Source organism: Nerophis ophidion, linkage group LG05 (assembly GCF_033978795.1).
Source record: "Nerophis ophidion isolate RoL-2023_Sa linkage group LG05, RoL_Noph_v1.0, whole genome shotgun sequence".
Classification (NCBI taxonomy): domain Eukaryota; kingdom Metazoa; phylum Chordata; class Actinopteri; order Syngnathiformes; family Syngnathidae; genus Nerophis; species Nerophis ophidion.
In genome coordinates this window covers 68,801,004-68,816,644 of record NC_084615.1, presented here as the reverse complement: position 1 = coordinate 68,816,644, position 15,641 = coordinate 68,801,004, and the positions used below count along the sequence as shown (strand labels likewise).

The window sequence follows — 15,641 nt, the reverse complement described above, 5'->3', positions numbered from 1 at the left end:
CGTGCAGGTTTTGGAACAACATATGTTGTCATCCAAGCAACGTTATCATGGACACCCCTGCTTATTTCAGCAAGACAATGCCAAGCCACGTGTTACAACAGCGTGGTTGCGTAGTAAAAGAGTCAGGGTACTTTTCTGTGCCGCCTGCAGTCCAGACCTGTCTCCCATCGAAAATGTGTGGTAAGATACGACAGCAGAGACCCTGGACTGTTGAATGACTAAAGTTCTACATAAAACAAGAATGAGACAGAATTCCACTTTCAAAGCTTCAACAATTAGTTTCCTCATTTCCCAAACGTTTGAGTGTTGTTAAAAGAAAAGGTGATGTAACACAGTGGTGAACATGCCCTTTCCCAACTACTTTGGCACATGTTGCAGCAATGAAATTCTAAGTTAATTATTATTTGCAAAAAAAAAATAAGTTTATGAGTTTGAACATGAAATATCTTGTCTTTGTAGTGCATTCAATTAAATATGGGTTGAAAAAGATTTGCAAATCATTGTATTCCGTTTACATTTACATCTAACACAATTTCCCAACTCATATGGAAACGGGGTTTGTATGTAAAAGCAGCCGGTGCTGTTAGAGTCTATTTGTTCTGTTGCCTGACTCAACAAACTGGGACATTACCTTTGGTACACAAACATAGCTTGCTTTCAACTCTGACCTCTCCAGTCCGTCACTGTGTGCAACATAAACAATGATGCCCTTGTAACTATTTTTTGGAGTTGTTTGTAATATCGTGAGATCGACAGGCGGATCGGTGCGGCGTCTTCAGTAATGCGGACGTTGTACCGATCCGTTGTGGTGAAGAAGGAGCTGAGCCGGAAGGCAAAGCTCTCAATTTACCGGTCGATCTACCTTCCCATCCTCACCTATGGTCATGAGCTTTGGGTCATGACCGAAAGGATAAGATCACGGGTACAAGCGGCCGAAATGAGTTTCCTCCGCCGTGTGGCGGGGCTCTCCCTTAGAGATAGGATGAGAAGCTCTGCCATCCGGGAGGAACTTAAAGTAAAGCCGCTGCTCCTTCACATGGAGAGGAGCCAGATGAGGTGGTTCGGGCATCTGGTCAGGATGCCACCCGAACGCCTCCCTAGGGAGGTGTTTAGGGCACGTCCAACCGGTAGGAGGCCACAGGGAAGACCCAGGACACGTTGGGAAGACTATGTCTCCCGGCTGGCCTGGGAATGCCTCGGGATCCTCCGGGAAGAGCTAGACGAAGTGGCTGGGGAAAGGGAAGTTTGGGTTTCCCTGCTAAGGTCGACCTCGGATAAGCGGAAGAAGATGGATGGATGGATGTTTGTAATACATTTGGTTATTTTTATTTTCTTAACACTGTTACTATTTAAATATGTTACATGTGTTTGAGTTTTACCATGAATTGATTAACTTGGACCCTTAAACAAGTTGAAAAAGTTATTGGGGTGTTTCCATTTAGTGGTCAATTGTACGGAATATGTACTGTACAATCTACTAATAAAAATGTTCGATCAATCAATCGACTGCATGAATGTCTGTGATCATTGTTGTTTTTATTTGTGGCTAAGCATTTTACTGCAGCAGTGCTCCAATGTTGTTGTATATTTAATGCAATGACAATAACAGTATTGTAATTCTAAAACAAACTGTTTCCCATAGACAAGTTTGTTTGTGTGTTTTAAAAGGCATGTTACATGTTTATAATGTGGTGCTTTGGGTGGGCTAAGTACGGATTTAATACATTTCAATAAATATTCAATGGGCAACGTTGATTTGAGACACAAGTGTTAAGAGTCGTGAGCTGGTTTGTGGAACGAAATGTGCTCGTAAATTGAAGTACTACTGTATGTAGACGCTCGTGTAAGAGTGGTCATCCGCTCATTCCAGCCCTGGGTTCGAACCGACGACCACAAATCCCCCCAAATGAGAGTGAAGTCCAGCAGCCTTAAACGATTAGCTAAAAGCCCAAAATGCTCAGCTTATAGTCCAGGTAGTTTGCAAGACTACCGCACAACCTGGCATGGCTGACATCCGTTCTACTTGCTAGATTTGAGATGTTTGAGTATGTTACAGTAAAACACTCCAAAAGGCAATTTACTTGGCCAAATAATAATAGTTATAATAAAAAATAATACTAATAAGAAGAAGAATAAATGAACCGCTGAACATAGAATAGAATAGGATAGGATAGACTTTATTTGGCCCACAATGGGGAATTAATACCAATACTTTATAAAATATGTTTTTAATACTTTTTTTCTTATACTTGATTGTGCATTTAATATTGCTGCACCTTTATTAATTATGCAAATGATGTAAAATAGTCCATCTCATTGTATCCTTAGTTAAATATTAACATTTGTTTTGCTCATTCCTGCATTCTATTATTTACTGTGCAGTATACACAGTAGTAGATCATTTGCAGTGTGTGTGTGTGTGTGTGTGTGTGTGTGTGCGCGTGCTTGTATGTGTGTGTTTTCTTGTATTTATGCCCTTCTTGGGAAATCAACAAGGAAACGTACCTTCCATATGATGACCGGTGAACAAGGTAGGACCAAAATCATGGTCCCAATACGGAAAACCATCGCATTTAATAGAGAATGTCTCATTTGCACCCCATCCACTCCATTTTCTACCGCTTATTCCCTTTTGGGGGTCGCGGGGGGCGCTGGCGCCTATTTCAGCTACAATCGGGCGGAAGGCGGTGTACACCCTGGACAAGTCGCCACCTCATCGCAGCATTTGCACCCCTGGTGGTGAAATCTATCAAAATTAAGGTGGTCTGAAAAAAGAGTTTTTTTTCAAATTGACCGCGTGTCGGTTTTAAAAGTGCTCCCCCTCTGGCCAACATAAGAAATAACAAGTGTGTGTGAAAATTTGAAGTGCTCCCCTTCTGGCCATCATATGTATTAACAAGTGTTTGTGTGTGTGTGTGTGTGTGCGTGCGTGTTTTTCTATTTGTACCTTTCTTGAGACATCAACAAGGAAAAGTACATTCCATATAAGGACTGGTGAACAAGTTAGGACTATGCAGTATACACAGTAGTAGACGCGTACACGTCATCATTACACAACGTTTTCAACAAGAAACTCCCGGGAAATTTAAAATTGCAATTCAGTAAACTAAAAAGGCCGTATTGGCATGTGTTGCAATGTTAATATTTCATCATTGATATATAAACTATCAGACTGTGTGGTGGGTAGTAGTGGGTTTCAGTAGGCCTTTAAAAAACAATTGAAAAAATATCTTAAAATTAAAAAAAAAATTTTTTTTACTAAAAGCTGACCTTTTTTATATCTTCATAGTATGTATGTGAAGTGAAGTAAATCATATTTATATAGCGCTTTTTCTCTCGTGACTCAAAGCGCTTTACATAGTGAAACCCAATATCTAAGTTACATTCAAACCAGTGTGGGTGGCACTGGGAGCAGGTGGGTAAAGTGTCTTGCCCAAGGACACCGTGGCAGTGACTAGGATGGCGAAAGCAGGGATCGAACCTGCAACCCTCAAGTTGCTGGCACAGCCGCTCTACCAACAGAGCTATTTTGCCCTACACACTCGATTACTGTAACGTATTATTTTCGGGTCTCCCCATGTCTAGCATTAAAAGATTACAGTTGGTACAAAATGCGGCTGCTAGACTTTTGACAAGAACAAGAAAGTTTGATCACATTACGCCTGTACTGGCTCACCTGCACTGGCTTCCTGTGCACTTAAGATGTGGCTTTAAGGTTTTACTACTTACGTATAAAATACTACACGGTCTAGCTCCATCCTATCTTGCCGATTGTATTGTACCATATGTCCCGGCAAGAAATCTGCGTTCAAAGGACTCCGGCTTATTAGTGATTCCCAAAGCCCAAAAAAAGTCTGCGGGCTATAGAGCGTTTTCCGTTCGGGCTCCAGTACTCTGGAATGCCCTCCCGGTAAAAGTTTGAGATGCCACCTCAGTAGAAGCATTTAAGTCTCACCTTAAAACTCATTTGTATACTCTAGCCTTTAAATAGACTCCCTTTTTAGACCAGTTGATCTGCCGTTTCTTTTCTTTTTCTCCTATGTTCCACTCTCCCTTGTGGAGGGAGTCCGGTCCGATCCGGTGGCCATGTACTGCTCGCCTGTGTATCGGCTGGGTACATCTCTGCGCTGCTGATCCGCCGCCGCTTGGGATGGTTTCCTGCTGGCTCCGCTGTGAACGGGACTCTCGCTGCTGTGTTGGATCCGCTTTGGACTGGACTCCAAAAATACCCCATGAGTTGTTTGCTGCTTGTTAACCGACCGCAGTTGTCTGCTTGTCGTCCCGGCGGCCGGAAGTCTGCATGAAGCTGCGTCTTCCTCACATGCGGCGACCCTTTTTTTTTTTTTCTACCTTCGTTTTTTTTTTTTTTATACCACATTTTTTTTTTCTCTCTCTTTTTTTTTAAAATTTTTATTCTCACTCGATGAGCACAGGGTAGCGCAGAGGGAGCGACGATGTTCGCGGGGAAAGCGAGAAAGGCGCAGGCAGGCCGTGTAGCTTTGGCGACCAAAAGGAGAACATTAATGGAGGCAAGTTAGCTTAGCGCACGCTAACTATCGGCTTTTTTAAAGTGCCAGGGAGCCCCAAAGTCACCAATATAAGTCTTTCCTCGCTAAAACGGATCGATATTTGCCATACTTTACCCTTTTAGTCGTCTACTAGTTGCCAGCTTGCAATACGTTTAATTTGCATTAAGCTAATTAGTGCTGGGCGATGTGGCTGGAAACTGTATCACGATTACGATATGTTCTATATCGGTCGATATCAATAACGATTGATTTTTTTCCTCTCTATCGATAATAAGGAGCAGGAGATAAATATGTCAATTGTGAATATATTTTATATAACATGTAACCTTCCTCCCACTTCTATCAAGGCGGAAAGGAAATGTCAACATAAGCATGATGAACACTCAACGTTAAAAAAAAAAAAAACTCTTCATAACATCTTAAAACGTGCCAAAATAAAGAATATGTAAGAAGGGCTTAATAAAGTGTAACAAAATAGTGCAACGTGTGGGCAACCCGGGGGGGGGGGGGGGGTTTGACCACATATGCGGTCCTCTCCAAGGTTTCTCATAGTCATGTGTCAAGTTTTCCTTGCCCTTATGTGGGCTCTACCGAGGATGTTGTTGTGGTTTGTACAGCCCTTTGAGACATTAGTGATTTAGGGCTATATAAATAATCATTGGCCCTAGTGTGTGAATGTGAGTGTGAATGCTGTCTGTCAATCTGTGTTGGCCCTGCGATGAGGTGGCGACTTGTCCAGGGTGTACCCCGTCTCCCGCCCGATTGTAGCTGAGATAGGCGCCAGCGCCTCCCGCGACCCCGAAAGGGAATAAGCGGTAGAAAATGGATGGAAAATGGATGATTGATTGACTCTTGCGACTGTGTTGGATCCATTATAGATTGAACTTTCACAGTATCATGTTAGACCCGCTCGACATCCATTGCTTTCCTCCTCTCCAAGGTTCTCATAGTCATCATTGTCACCGACGTCCCACTGGGTGTGAGTTTTCCTTGCCCTTATGTGGGCCTACCGAGGATGTCGTAGTGATTTGTGCAGCCCTTTGAGACACTAGCGATTTAGGGCTATATAAGTAAGCATTGATTGATTGATTGAATGTTGAAAATACAAATCGTTAGGGCAGTTTAGCTCGGTTGGTAGAGCGGCCGTGCCAGCAACTTGAGGGTTGCAGGTTCGATTCCCGCTTCCGCCATCCTAGTCACTGCCGTTGTGTCCTTGGGCAAGACACCTTACCCACCTGCTCCCAGTGCCACCCACACTGGTTTAAATGTAACTTAGATATTGGGTTTCACTATGTAAAGTGCTTTGAGTCACTAGAGAAAAGCGCTATATAAATATACTTCACTCACTTACATATCTAGAAAGGGTGGTCTTTTTTCGGAGGTCTCAAGAAGGTCAGAAATACAAGAATGTGTGTGTGCGGGAGTGTGTGCATGGGAGGGGCCCTACTCTGCTAAAGTGCGGTGGCAGCAGTGTGTGTGTGTGTGTGTGTGTGTGTGTGTGCACTTATACACTTGCCCAGTGAGTCAGCTCACTATTGCCGGGCAAAAGAGAAGAGAGGATCGGTTCGGTCCAAAGAGGAGATTATTCCACACCGGGAAGGTAGATGTGGTGATTTACGTTAGCAATGCAGAAGTGTTCGCAGCAAGCTTGTTGACGCATAATCCGGCCCGCCCCGCTGGCACTAGGAGGGGGGGAGAGCCTTATATCCAACCTTTAAGTCAAACCCTGGAGAAGATCTAGGAGCGCACGGCTGCACCTTCCCCAGATATTTATCTGCTCTTGCACGGATTGTACCCGCGAACCAGATTTCATCAGATCCAATAGTTTTTTTTTAGTTTTTTTTTGGCACACCGTCACCGAGGCTATTTGATCACCGACGTTACGCCGCAGATCTGGAGCCATGACAGGCGCCCCGCTGGTTCCACAGCCCGCCTGCTGACGGTACCGGGGCAGGATGGGAGAGAGGTCTGCCGCTGTCAGGATCCCGAAGCAGCCGATTTATCAATGGAGGAGGAGAGCGACACCCGGAAAATTAACAGCAGCTTCCTTCGCGACCACAACTATGCAACCGAAGGTATATTCAAGTGTGCGTGTTGCTTTGCCTCCAGAACAGCGCCAGGACTTGTGTGCGTAACTGTCATTTCACCACAAACACTGTGGCGTTCCAACCATGCCTGGCTCTGCTATAAGTGCTGATGATGAGCTGGAGTACAGTCGTGCTATTTTAGGATGAGCATAATCTTAAAACTCCCTGTGTGCGCCCAAATCTATCAAGCTGTTGTTGAATGGTGGGCACAGGTTTGGAGAACATTGTCCCAATTTGAGGTGTACCGTATTCCCTTGAATTGCCGCCCGGGCGCTCATTGATTTAAAACCTCTTCTCACTCCTGCACTTAGCAAAGGCATGCGGTAAAAGTAAGCATGCGTTAATTATTTTAAAACCTATTCTCACTTACCAAAGGTATGCAGTAAAAAATTGAATGTGATGTAAGCTTGGACCTTAAATCCTACTGAATAGCTGTTAATCTTCTTCCCTTTGTGCGATTTCAAATTACCGGTATTGAAATCAGCCTCCCCCATTTTGAAAATGATGACAGGGGGAAGTGTCACTTATGACGTCACGAGTTTGACAAGGCGGTAATACTAAGGATGCGCTAATTATTTTGGGAAGCGAATTTGACCCGGCAGTAATTCAAGGCAGGCGCATACTATATGCCCTGCGGCCATTCAAGGAAATACGTTATTTCCTTTTTGAGTGTAAAAATCAATGCTTTTCATAGAAAAGCATTGATTGAAAAAAAAAAAAAAAGGTCTAGTGCAGTGGTCTGCAACCGCCCGATTGGTACCGGGCCGCAGAATAATTTTTTATTCATTTTTATTTAAAAAAAAAAAAAAATATATATATATATATATATTTTTTTTTTTCTATTTTTAATTTTATTTTTTCATTTTTATTAAATCAACATAAAAAACAATATACACTTACAATTAGCGCACCAACCACAAAAACCTCCCTTTTTCATGACAAAGAAGAAAAAAAAAAAAGGTCTAGTGCACAGGTGTCAAACTCAAGGTCCGGGGGCCAGATGTGGCCCGCCACATCATTTTATTTGTGTCATGATCCGTGGTCCGGATCATGTTTTTGTTATGTTCTGTTAGTTTTAGACTTCATTAGTTCCTGTTTCGGCTTCACGGTGGAAGAGGGGTTAGTGCGTCTGCCTCACAATACGAAGGTCCCGCAGTCCTGGGTTCAAATCCAGGCTCGGGATCTTTCTGTGTGGAGTTTGCATGTTCTCCCCGTGAATGCGTGGGTTCCCTCCGGGTACTCCGGCTTCCTCCCACCTCCAAAGACATGCACCTGGGGATAGGTTGATTGGCAACACTAAATTGGCCCTAGTGTGTGAATGTGAGTGTGAATGTTGTCCGTCTATCTGTGTTGGCCCTGCGATGAGGTGGCGACTTGTCCAGGGTGTACCCCGCCTCCCGCCCGATTGTAGCTGAGATAGGCGCCAGCGCCCCCCGCGACCCCGAAAGGGAATAAGCGGTAGAAAATGGAAAAATGGATAGTTCCTGTTTCTGTGCACCCTTGTTTGTTTTAGTTACCATGGCGACTTATGATTTTCACCTGCCTCTGGTGTTTGAGTCACGCACCTGTTTCCAATAAAGAGACTTCTATTCAAACCGCCCTTGCCAGTTAGTCGTCCTGGCGACATTGCTCCTTTCACGATAGATCATGCTGCTCGTTTTCATGCCACAGTAAGTCTTGTTTTTTCCAAGCCGTAGTTTATGTTGTTTGTTTCATGCCACAATTTTGTGTTTTTTCCACGCAGTACTTTATGTTTGTTCCTATTTTTGATAGTAAATAATTAAAAATGTTCCTACCTTCACGCCTGGTCCAGAGTAGTCCGTTTTCATCCCGGGAGAACAAACTCTGCAGAAAGCTGCGACCCTCCCTCCCCTCCCCCCATCATGACAATTTGGCCCTTGAAAGCCTGGAAATAATATGTATCGATAAAAGTACTGTAAATTTTTTTACTAAATGTATTCTTTCTTTCTATTTTGGGAGAAATAATATATGTACTCCATGTAATCGCAAATTATGTTATCTTAAATATTGTCTAAGTATGCAAAAAAATATGATCAAACATTCAAACCATTTTTTTAAATAGAAATAAATCTAATAATGATTTCAAAGCAAGTTATCCATAAAATTGTGCAATGTAAAAGTAGCAATATATTTCATGGCAAAACTGTGACATTTACTGTGGTTTTTACAGCATTTTTATCCAAATGAAAAAAATAGTACTTTGTTTTACTGTAAACTGTGGTACCATGTTTGGAGAACATTGTCCCAATTAGAGCGGTATTTCCTTTTTGTGTGTAAAAATCAATCAATGCTTTTCATACCACCCCAAAAAAAGGTCTAGTGCACAGGTGTCAAACTCAAGGCACGGGGGCCAGATGTGGCCCGCCACGTCATTTTATTTGGCCCTCAATAGCCTGGAAATAATATGTATCAGTGAAAGTACTGTAACTATTCTTACTAAATGTATTCTATCTTTCTATTTTGGGAGGAAAAGCATACATTTACTCCATGTAATGGCAAATTATGCCAACTTAAATATTGTCTGAATATGCAAAAATAGATAATCAAACATTCAAAGCATTTTTTAAACATAAATACATACTAATAATAATGATTTCAAAGCAAGTTATCCATCAAATTGTGCAATATAAAAGTAGCTATAGATTTCATGGTAAAATTGTGAAATTTACAATTTGAGGGGTATTTCCTTTTTGAGTGAAAAAAATAAAAGTACTGTAAAAAGTACTGTAACTTTTCTTACTAAATGTATTCTTTCTTTCTATATTGGGGAAAAAAATGTGCTCATGTAATCACAAATGATTTTAACTTAAATATCGTCTAATTATGTATTTATTTATTTGAATTATGACAATGCATATTCATCAACATAGAGCAACAATGTAACAAATAGCTAATTTTCATCTGTTGGCCTCAGGCAGGTTAATACAGTAAACATTCAACAGGTCATGATACAAAAGAATACATAAATCACAAGACATTACAAGCATACCATAAGCACAGACCATAAACAAAAAAAATAAAAGTACTGTTTTTTCATTTGGAGAAAAATGCTGTATAAAAACCACAGTAAATGTCAAAATTTACCTTGAAATCTATTGCTACTTTTGTGTCAAAGTAGCAACAGAGGGCTGCTTCCAACAGTGAGTAGTATTATTAGAACATTTTTTTAATGCATTTTATTAGAATATTTAAAAAAAACTAAAAATGTAAAAAAAATATGGTAAGTTGCAATAATTTCATCTCAAAATTTAGTTACTATTACTTTAAATGGAAAAATACTACTGCTGTTTTTATGGTTTAAAAAAGGCATCTCAGTTGCCAAAATTTTACTGTAAAATGTACATGTTTTTTTATTGTAAAGAAAAACAAAATGCAATTTTACAGTAACGGTTTTAACCATAAAATCAGCAGTACTGTTTTTCCATTCACAGTAATATACACAACACTTTGAGGTGAAATTATTATAACGTACCATTTTTTTTAAATCTACTAATAAAATGCATTAAAAATGGTGTAATAATAGTATTTACTGTTGGAAGCAAACATAACTGCGATGTGGCCCTCAATGAAAACGACTTTGACACCTCTGTTCTAGTGTCTTCCTCACACATAAACTGAACATTGTACATTAGCAATTATTGCTGCTTCTGGGCAATAATTGCAGTGTGTGTGCGTATGTGTGTGCGTATGTGTGTGTACTCCCTGACCACACGTCAGCCTTCTGCATTATCTGCCTGTTAGCATTTGGATGGTTGATAGTGCCCTCATGTTCCACCAATCAGCGCCACAAGCTGCTTGGTCAACATAAAACATTGATTAACAGGTAAAGGCATGCATGAATCAAATCATTCATCTCATTAGGACCTCGGCTTCTGTAGTAAGCAATTATGCAGATTGGTTTACGTGCGTTGATGGCTGAGCTGCTATGAGTGAGATAATGACAACATTTAGGCTTTAACTGGCAGCAATTAACTAAGTGCACCATATTGTCATGCGTCATTTTGTAGAATACTAAGAAAGTATCCCGATATTTTGGCAAATTATTTTGTAAAAAAAAACAAAACAATAACATTTTTAATTTTTTTAGTTTTGGCCTGGAGGCATGAGAGTCAGGCATTTCAGTTATGGTATTTTTATACAAATTCACATCCAATTGAATCGTTTGCATTTTTATCATTAATTTGAAATCAAACCGACCCAGCTGCCTTGTTTAAACGTAACAAATGTAGTTAATGAGCTTGATTTGGATATTACTTCAGGTGATTGCTTTATTACAGTGATTCTCAACCTTTTCCAGTGATGTACCCCCTGTGAACATTGTTTTTAATTCAAGTACCCCCCTAATCAGAGCAAAGCATTTTTGGTTGAAAAAAAGAGATAAAGAAGTAAAATACAGCACTGTGTCATCAGTTTATGATGTATTAATTTACTGATTTACTAAATTGTGTAACAGTGCAAAATATTGCTATTTTGTAGTAGTCTTTCTTGAACTGTTTGGAAAATAAAGATATAAAAATAACTAAAAACTTGTTGAAAAATAAACAAGTGATTCAGTTATAAATAAAGATTTCTACACATAGAAGTAATCATCAACTTAAAGTGCCCTCTTTGGGGATTGTAACAGAGATCCATCTGGATTCATGAACTTAATTCTAAACATTTCTTCACAAAAAAATACATCTTTGACATCAATATTTATGGAACATGTCCACAAAAAAATCTAGCTGTGAACACTGAATATTGCATTGTTGCATTTCTTTTCACAGTTTATGAACTTACACTCATATTTTGTTGAAGTATTATTGAATAAATATATTTATAATGGATTTTTAAATGTTTGCCATTTTTAGAATACTTTAAAAAATATCTCACGTACCCCTTGGCATACCTTCAAGTACCCCCAGGGGTACACGTACCCCCATTTGAGAATCACTGCTTTATTAGTTTATGTTGATAATCAGGTGATTGTATATGCAGGATGCTTATACAGTCGTTTACACAGATACATTTCCATCCATTTTCTACTGCTTATTCCCTTTTGGGCTCGCGGGGGCGCTGGCGCCTATCTCAGCTACAATCGGGCGGAAGGCGGTGTACACCCTGGACAAGTCGCCACCTCATCGCAGGGCCACAGATAAATTATTTATAAACCTAAATAGTATTTCAAATCAGGGATGGGGGCGTGAAAAAATGATGCCCCTTAAGGGGGGCACCATTTAAAATAATTAGTAACGACTGTCTGAAGCCAGGCTATGGGGGTGGGTACCTTTCACATTTGAATCAATACAGCACCGACTCCTGGTACATGGGAATCAATGCCAGTATACTCACAGTACCAATTTTAGGTATTTATATGTGTGTTTATAACAGTTTATTTGTTTAATAAAAAAAATCTCAATATAGGTAACATTAAACAGTGATCGACCCCCCGCGACCCCAAAAAGGACAAGCGGTAGAAAAATGGATGGATGGATGGAATGATAAATGTCCGGTCTTGTTTTCTTACACTTCTGTGTCTCATTTGCAAGTATTATATAGTAGACTTTGCCCGCAGTTGCAATGCCAATCTTATCATCCGCTGCTCGGATCATTCCAGATTTGTGTTTTGTTCCATTTTTGTATCATAGTCTGCCAATGTTTGCCTTAGTTCCTTGTTTAGTCTGTTACCATGGTTGCTCATTAGTTTTCACCTGCCCCTTGTTTTCGACGCACACCCGTTCCTCGGGTTTACTGCCTTATTTAAGCCTGCCCCTTTTGTTATTTCATCCTCGGTTCCCAATTTGCTCTTGTGCAACAAGTGATGACTGTTTTCCATGCTCTTACTCGCTAGCTTTCACGCTACGCTTTATTTATTCCTACTTCTCATGCTAGTCGTTTTGTTTTCCCTTTTTGTGCCTTTGTGCCAAGTGTTAGTGTCTCTGTTTGTTTCCCTAGCTTCCATGCTAGCGCTATTTTTGTTCTTAGCCTTTTATTAGTTAAATAAATCCTTAATTTCTTACCTTACGCTGTGTTCTTGCCTGACACATCCACGGAAGAACAATTTCGGCATCGCTATGCCCACCAAGTCCCACAGCTAAAACCTTAGATGGCAGTAGTGTATTGGCTACGGTGTGTTGCCTAGCCAGGAAGTATCCAAATATATTGTTTTGTTGTGCTCTTAATAGTCTTTGCATTGTAAGTTCCATCCATCCATCCATCATCTTCCGCTTATCCGAGGTCGGGTCGCGGGGGCAACAGCCTAAGCAGGGAAACCCAGACTTCCCTCTCCCCAGCCACTTCGTCTAGCTCTTCCCGGGGGATCCCGAGGCGTTCCCAGGCCAGCCGGGAGACATAGTCTTCCCAACGTGTCCTGGGTCTTCCCCGTGGCCTCCTACCGGTTGGACGTGCCCTAAACACCTCCCTAGGGAGGCGTTCGGGTGGCATCCTGACCAGATGGCCGAACCACCTCATCTGGCTCCTCTCGATGTGAAGGAGCAGCGGCTTTACTTTGAGTTCCTCCCGGATGGCAGAGCTTCTCACCCTATCTCTAAGGGAGAGCCCCGCCACACGGCGGAGGAAACTCATTTCGGCCGCTTGTACCCGTGATCTTATCCTTTCGGTCATGACCCAAAGCTCATGACCATAGGTGAGGATGGGAACGTAGATCGACCGGTAAATTGAGAGCTTTGCCTTCTGGCTCAGCTCCTTCTTCACCACAACGGATCGGTACAACGTCCGCATTACTGAAGACGCCGCACCGATCCGCCTGTCAATCTCACGATCCACTCTTCCCTCACTCGTGAACAAGACTCCTAGGTACTTTAACTCCTCCACTTGGGGCAGGGTCTCCTCCCCAACCCGGAGATGGCACTCCACCCTTTTCCGGGCGAGAACCATGGACTCGGACTTGGAGGTGCTGATTCTCATTCCGGTCGCTTCACACTCGGCTGCGAACCGATCCGGCGAGAGCTGAAGATCCCGGTCAGATGAAGCCATCAGGACCACATCATCTGCAAAAAGCAGAGACCTAATCCTGCGGTTACCAAACCGGAACCCCTCAACGCCTTGACTGCGCCTAGAAATTCTGTCCATAAAAGTTATGAACAGAATGGGTGACAAAGGACAGCCTTGGCGGAGTCCAACCCTCACTGGAAATGTGTTCGACTTACTGCCGGCAATGCGGACCAAGCTCTGGCACTGATCGTACAGGGAACGGACCGCCACAATAAGACAGTCCGATACCCCATACTCTCTGAGCACTCCCCACAGGACTTCCCGAGGGACACGGTCGAATGCCTTCTCCAAGTCCACAAAGCACATGTAGACTGGTTGGGCAAACTCCCATGCACCCTCAAGAACCCTGCCGAGAGTATAGAGCTGGTCCACAGTTCCACGACCAGGACGAAAACCACACTGTTCCTCCTGAATCCGAGGTTCGACTATCCGACGTAGCCTCCTCTCCAGTACACCTGAATAAACCTTACCGGGAAGGCTGAGGAGTGTGATCCCACGATAGTTGGAACACACCCTCCGGTCCCCCTTCTTAAAGAGAGGAACCACCACCCCGGTCTGCGAATCCAGAGGTACCGCCCCCGATGTCCACGCGATGCTGCAAAGTCTTGTCAACCAAGACAGCCAACCAAGACATTGTAAGTTGTATACTTATTATACACCTTCTGTTTGATGGTAACATGCATCTTAGTTGTAGTTTTTATTACCAAAATTTCAAGTGTTGATATCCCCATGTAAAATTGTTCATTTTTAGCGTCCATCCATCCATCCATTTACTACCGCTTGTCCCTCTCAGGTCACGGGTCAGTGTGGTGTTACTTTATATTGGAGTGTTTTTTTAATATCAGGCATACCTGCCTTGTTGGCATAGAAAATTGCAACATTACCTAGAGGCAATTCGACTGAGTTCAACAAAATCACCGGCTCAGTGGCCTTGTGGTTAGAGTGTCCGGCCTGAGATGGGTTGGTCGTGAGTTCAAACCCCGGCCGAGTCATACCAAAGACTATAAAAATGGGACCCATTATATTCCCTGCTTGGCACTCGGCATAGAGAGTCGGAAATGGGGGTTAAATCACCAAAAATGATTCTACAGCGCTGCCACAGCTGCTGCTCACTGCTCCCCTCACATCCCAAGGGGTGAACAAGGGGATGGGTAAAATGCAGAGGACAAATTTCACCAGACAGTGTGTGTGTGACAATCATGGGCACATTAAAGGTATCAAAATATGGCACCGTTTGATTATTACGTGAATGGATACTCAGTATTACCAACAGAATTTGTTCGTTGCCTATAAAAGTACTGAAACCATGGGGGATAAAACATATTTTTGGTGCATAAGACGAGGTTGTTTGTGTGTGTGTTTAGGTTCACAGGGTGGGTCAGAGGAGCAACAAAGCACGCAGCACAAAGAAAGTGTTTTTATTTAAATGTGTCGTCACTGACTGAGTCCCCACACGCAACACAAACTGTTAAACACACAGAGCAGGAGGCTGTGAAGTGGGGGAGGAAGCGATGGATATCTTTGTTTGCGCTGAGATGAAAAAACACGGAGCTTCTTTCGCAAGCTCGTCTCTCCGTCTGACTCCTTCAAACGTGCCCCACTGCTTTCATCAAGAGAAAGCGGACGAGTTCTGCGCGTGGTTATCAGCGGCCGGCCAGCCTGTGGCCCATCTGCGCTTTTTAAACGGGGCCAGCCCACTTTTGTTACGTTTTATAGCTTTAATTTACGGTCGTCACAGCCCGTATATCACGAGTGCGTGTGTTTGCCCATGGCTGGCTATCCCTAAGTGATATGAAGTCAGACTGCAGCCAAAGATCACATGAGGCAGGTGTCTGGGTCGGCATCCCATCCTCGTAATTTGCCACGTGTTCCACTCAGACCACACACACACAGATAGTGGTGGTGAGGTGTTGGGATCCCCTCACCCCCAGGCTGTGCTTGCCCATACCAGCAGCAGCCTGTAATGATGTCACATTTTAATGATGTCAATGGCGCTGACCTTTCCCTTGCA

General features: G+C 42.5%; 1 protein-coding gene across 2 annotated transcripts in view; it reads left to right on the top strand.

The window, feature by feature from the left end:
* The window catches only part of ppp2r2ba (protein phosphatase 2, regulatory subunit B, beta a), a 213,018-nt gene that overhangs the window by 102,119 nt on the left and 95,258 nt on the right, over nucleotides 1–15,641 (top strand). Inside the window, exon 1 of one of the 2 annotated variants that reach the window (XM_061901888.1) lies at nucleotides 6,013–6,604. The exons of the other annotated variant lie outside the window; for it this stretch is intronic. Within the exon in view, the coding sequence (XP_061757872.1) occupies nucleotides 6,535–6,604 (70 nt within the window). The 5' untranslated portion in view covers nucleotides 6,013–6,534. Of the gene's footprint in view, nucleotides 1–6,012; nucleotides 6,605–15,641 lie in introns of those variants that run through there. 2 annotated transcript variants of the gene reach the window in all.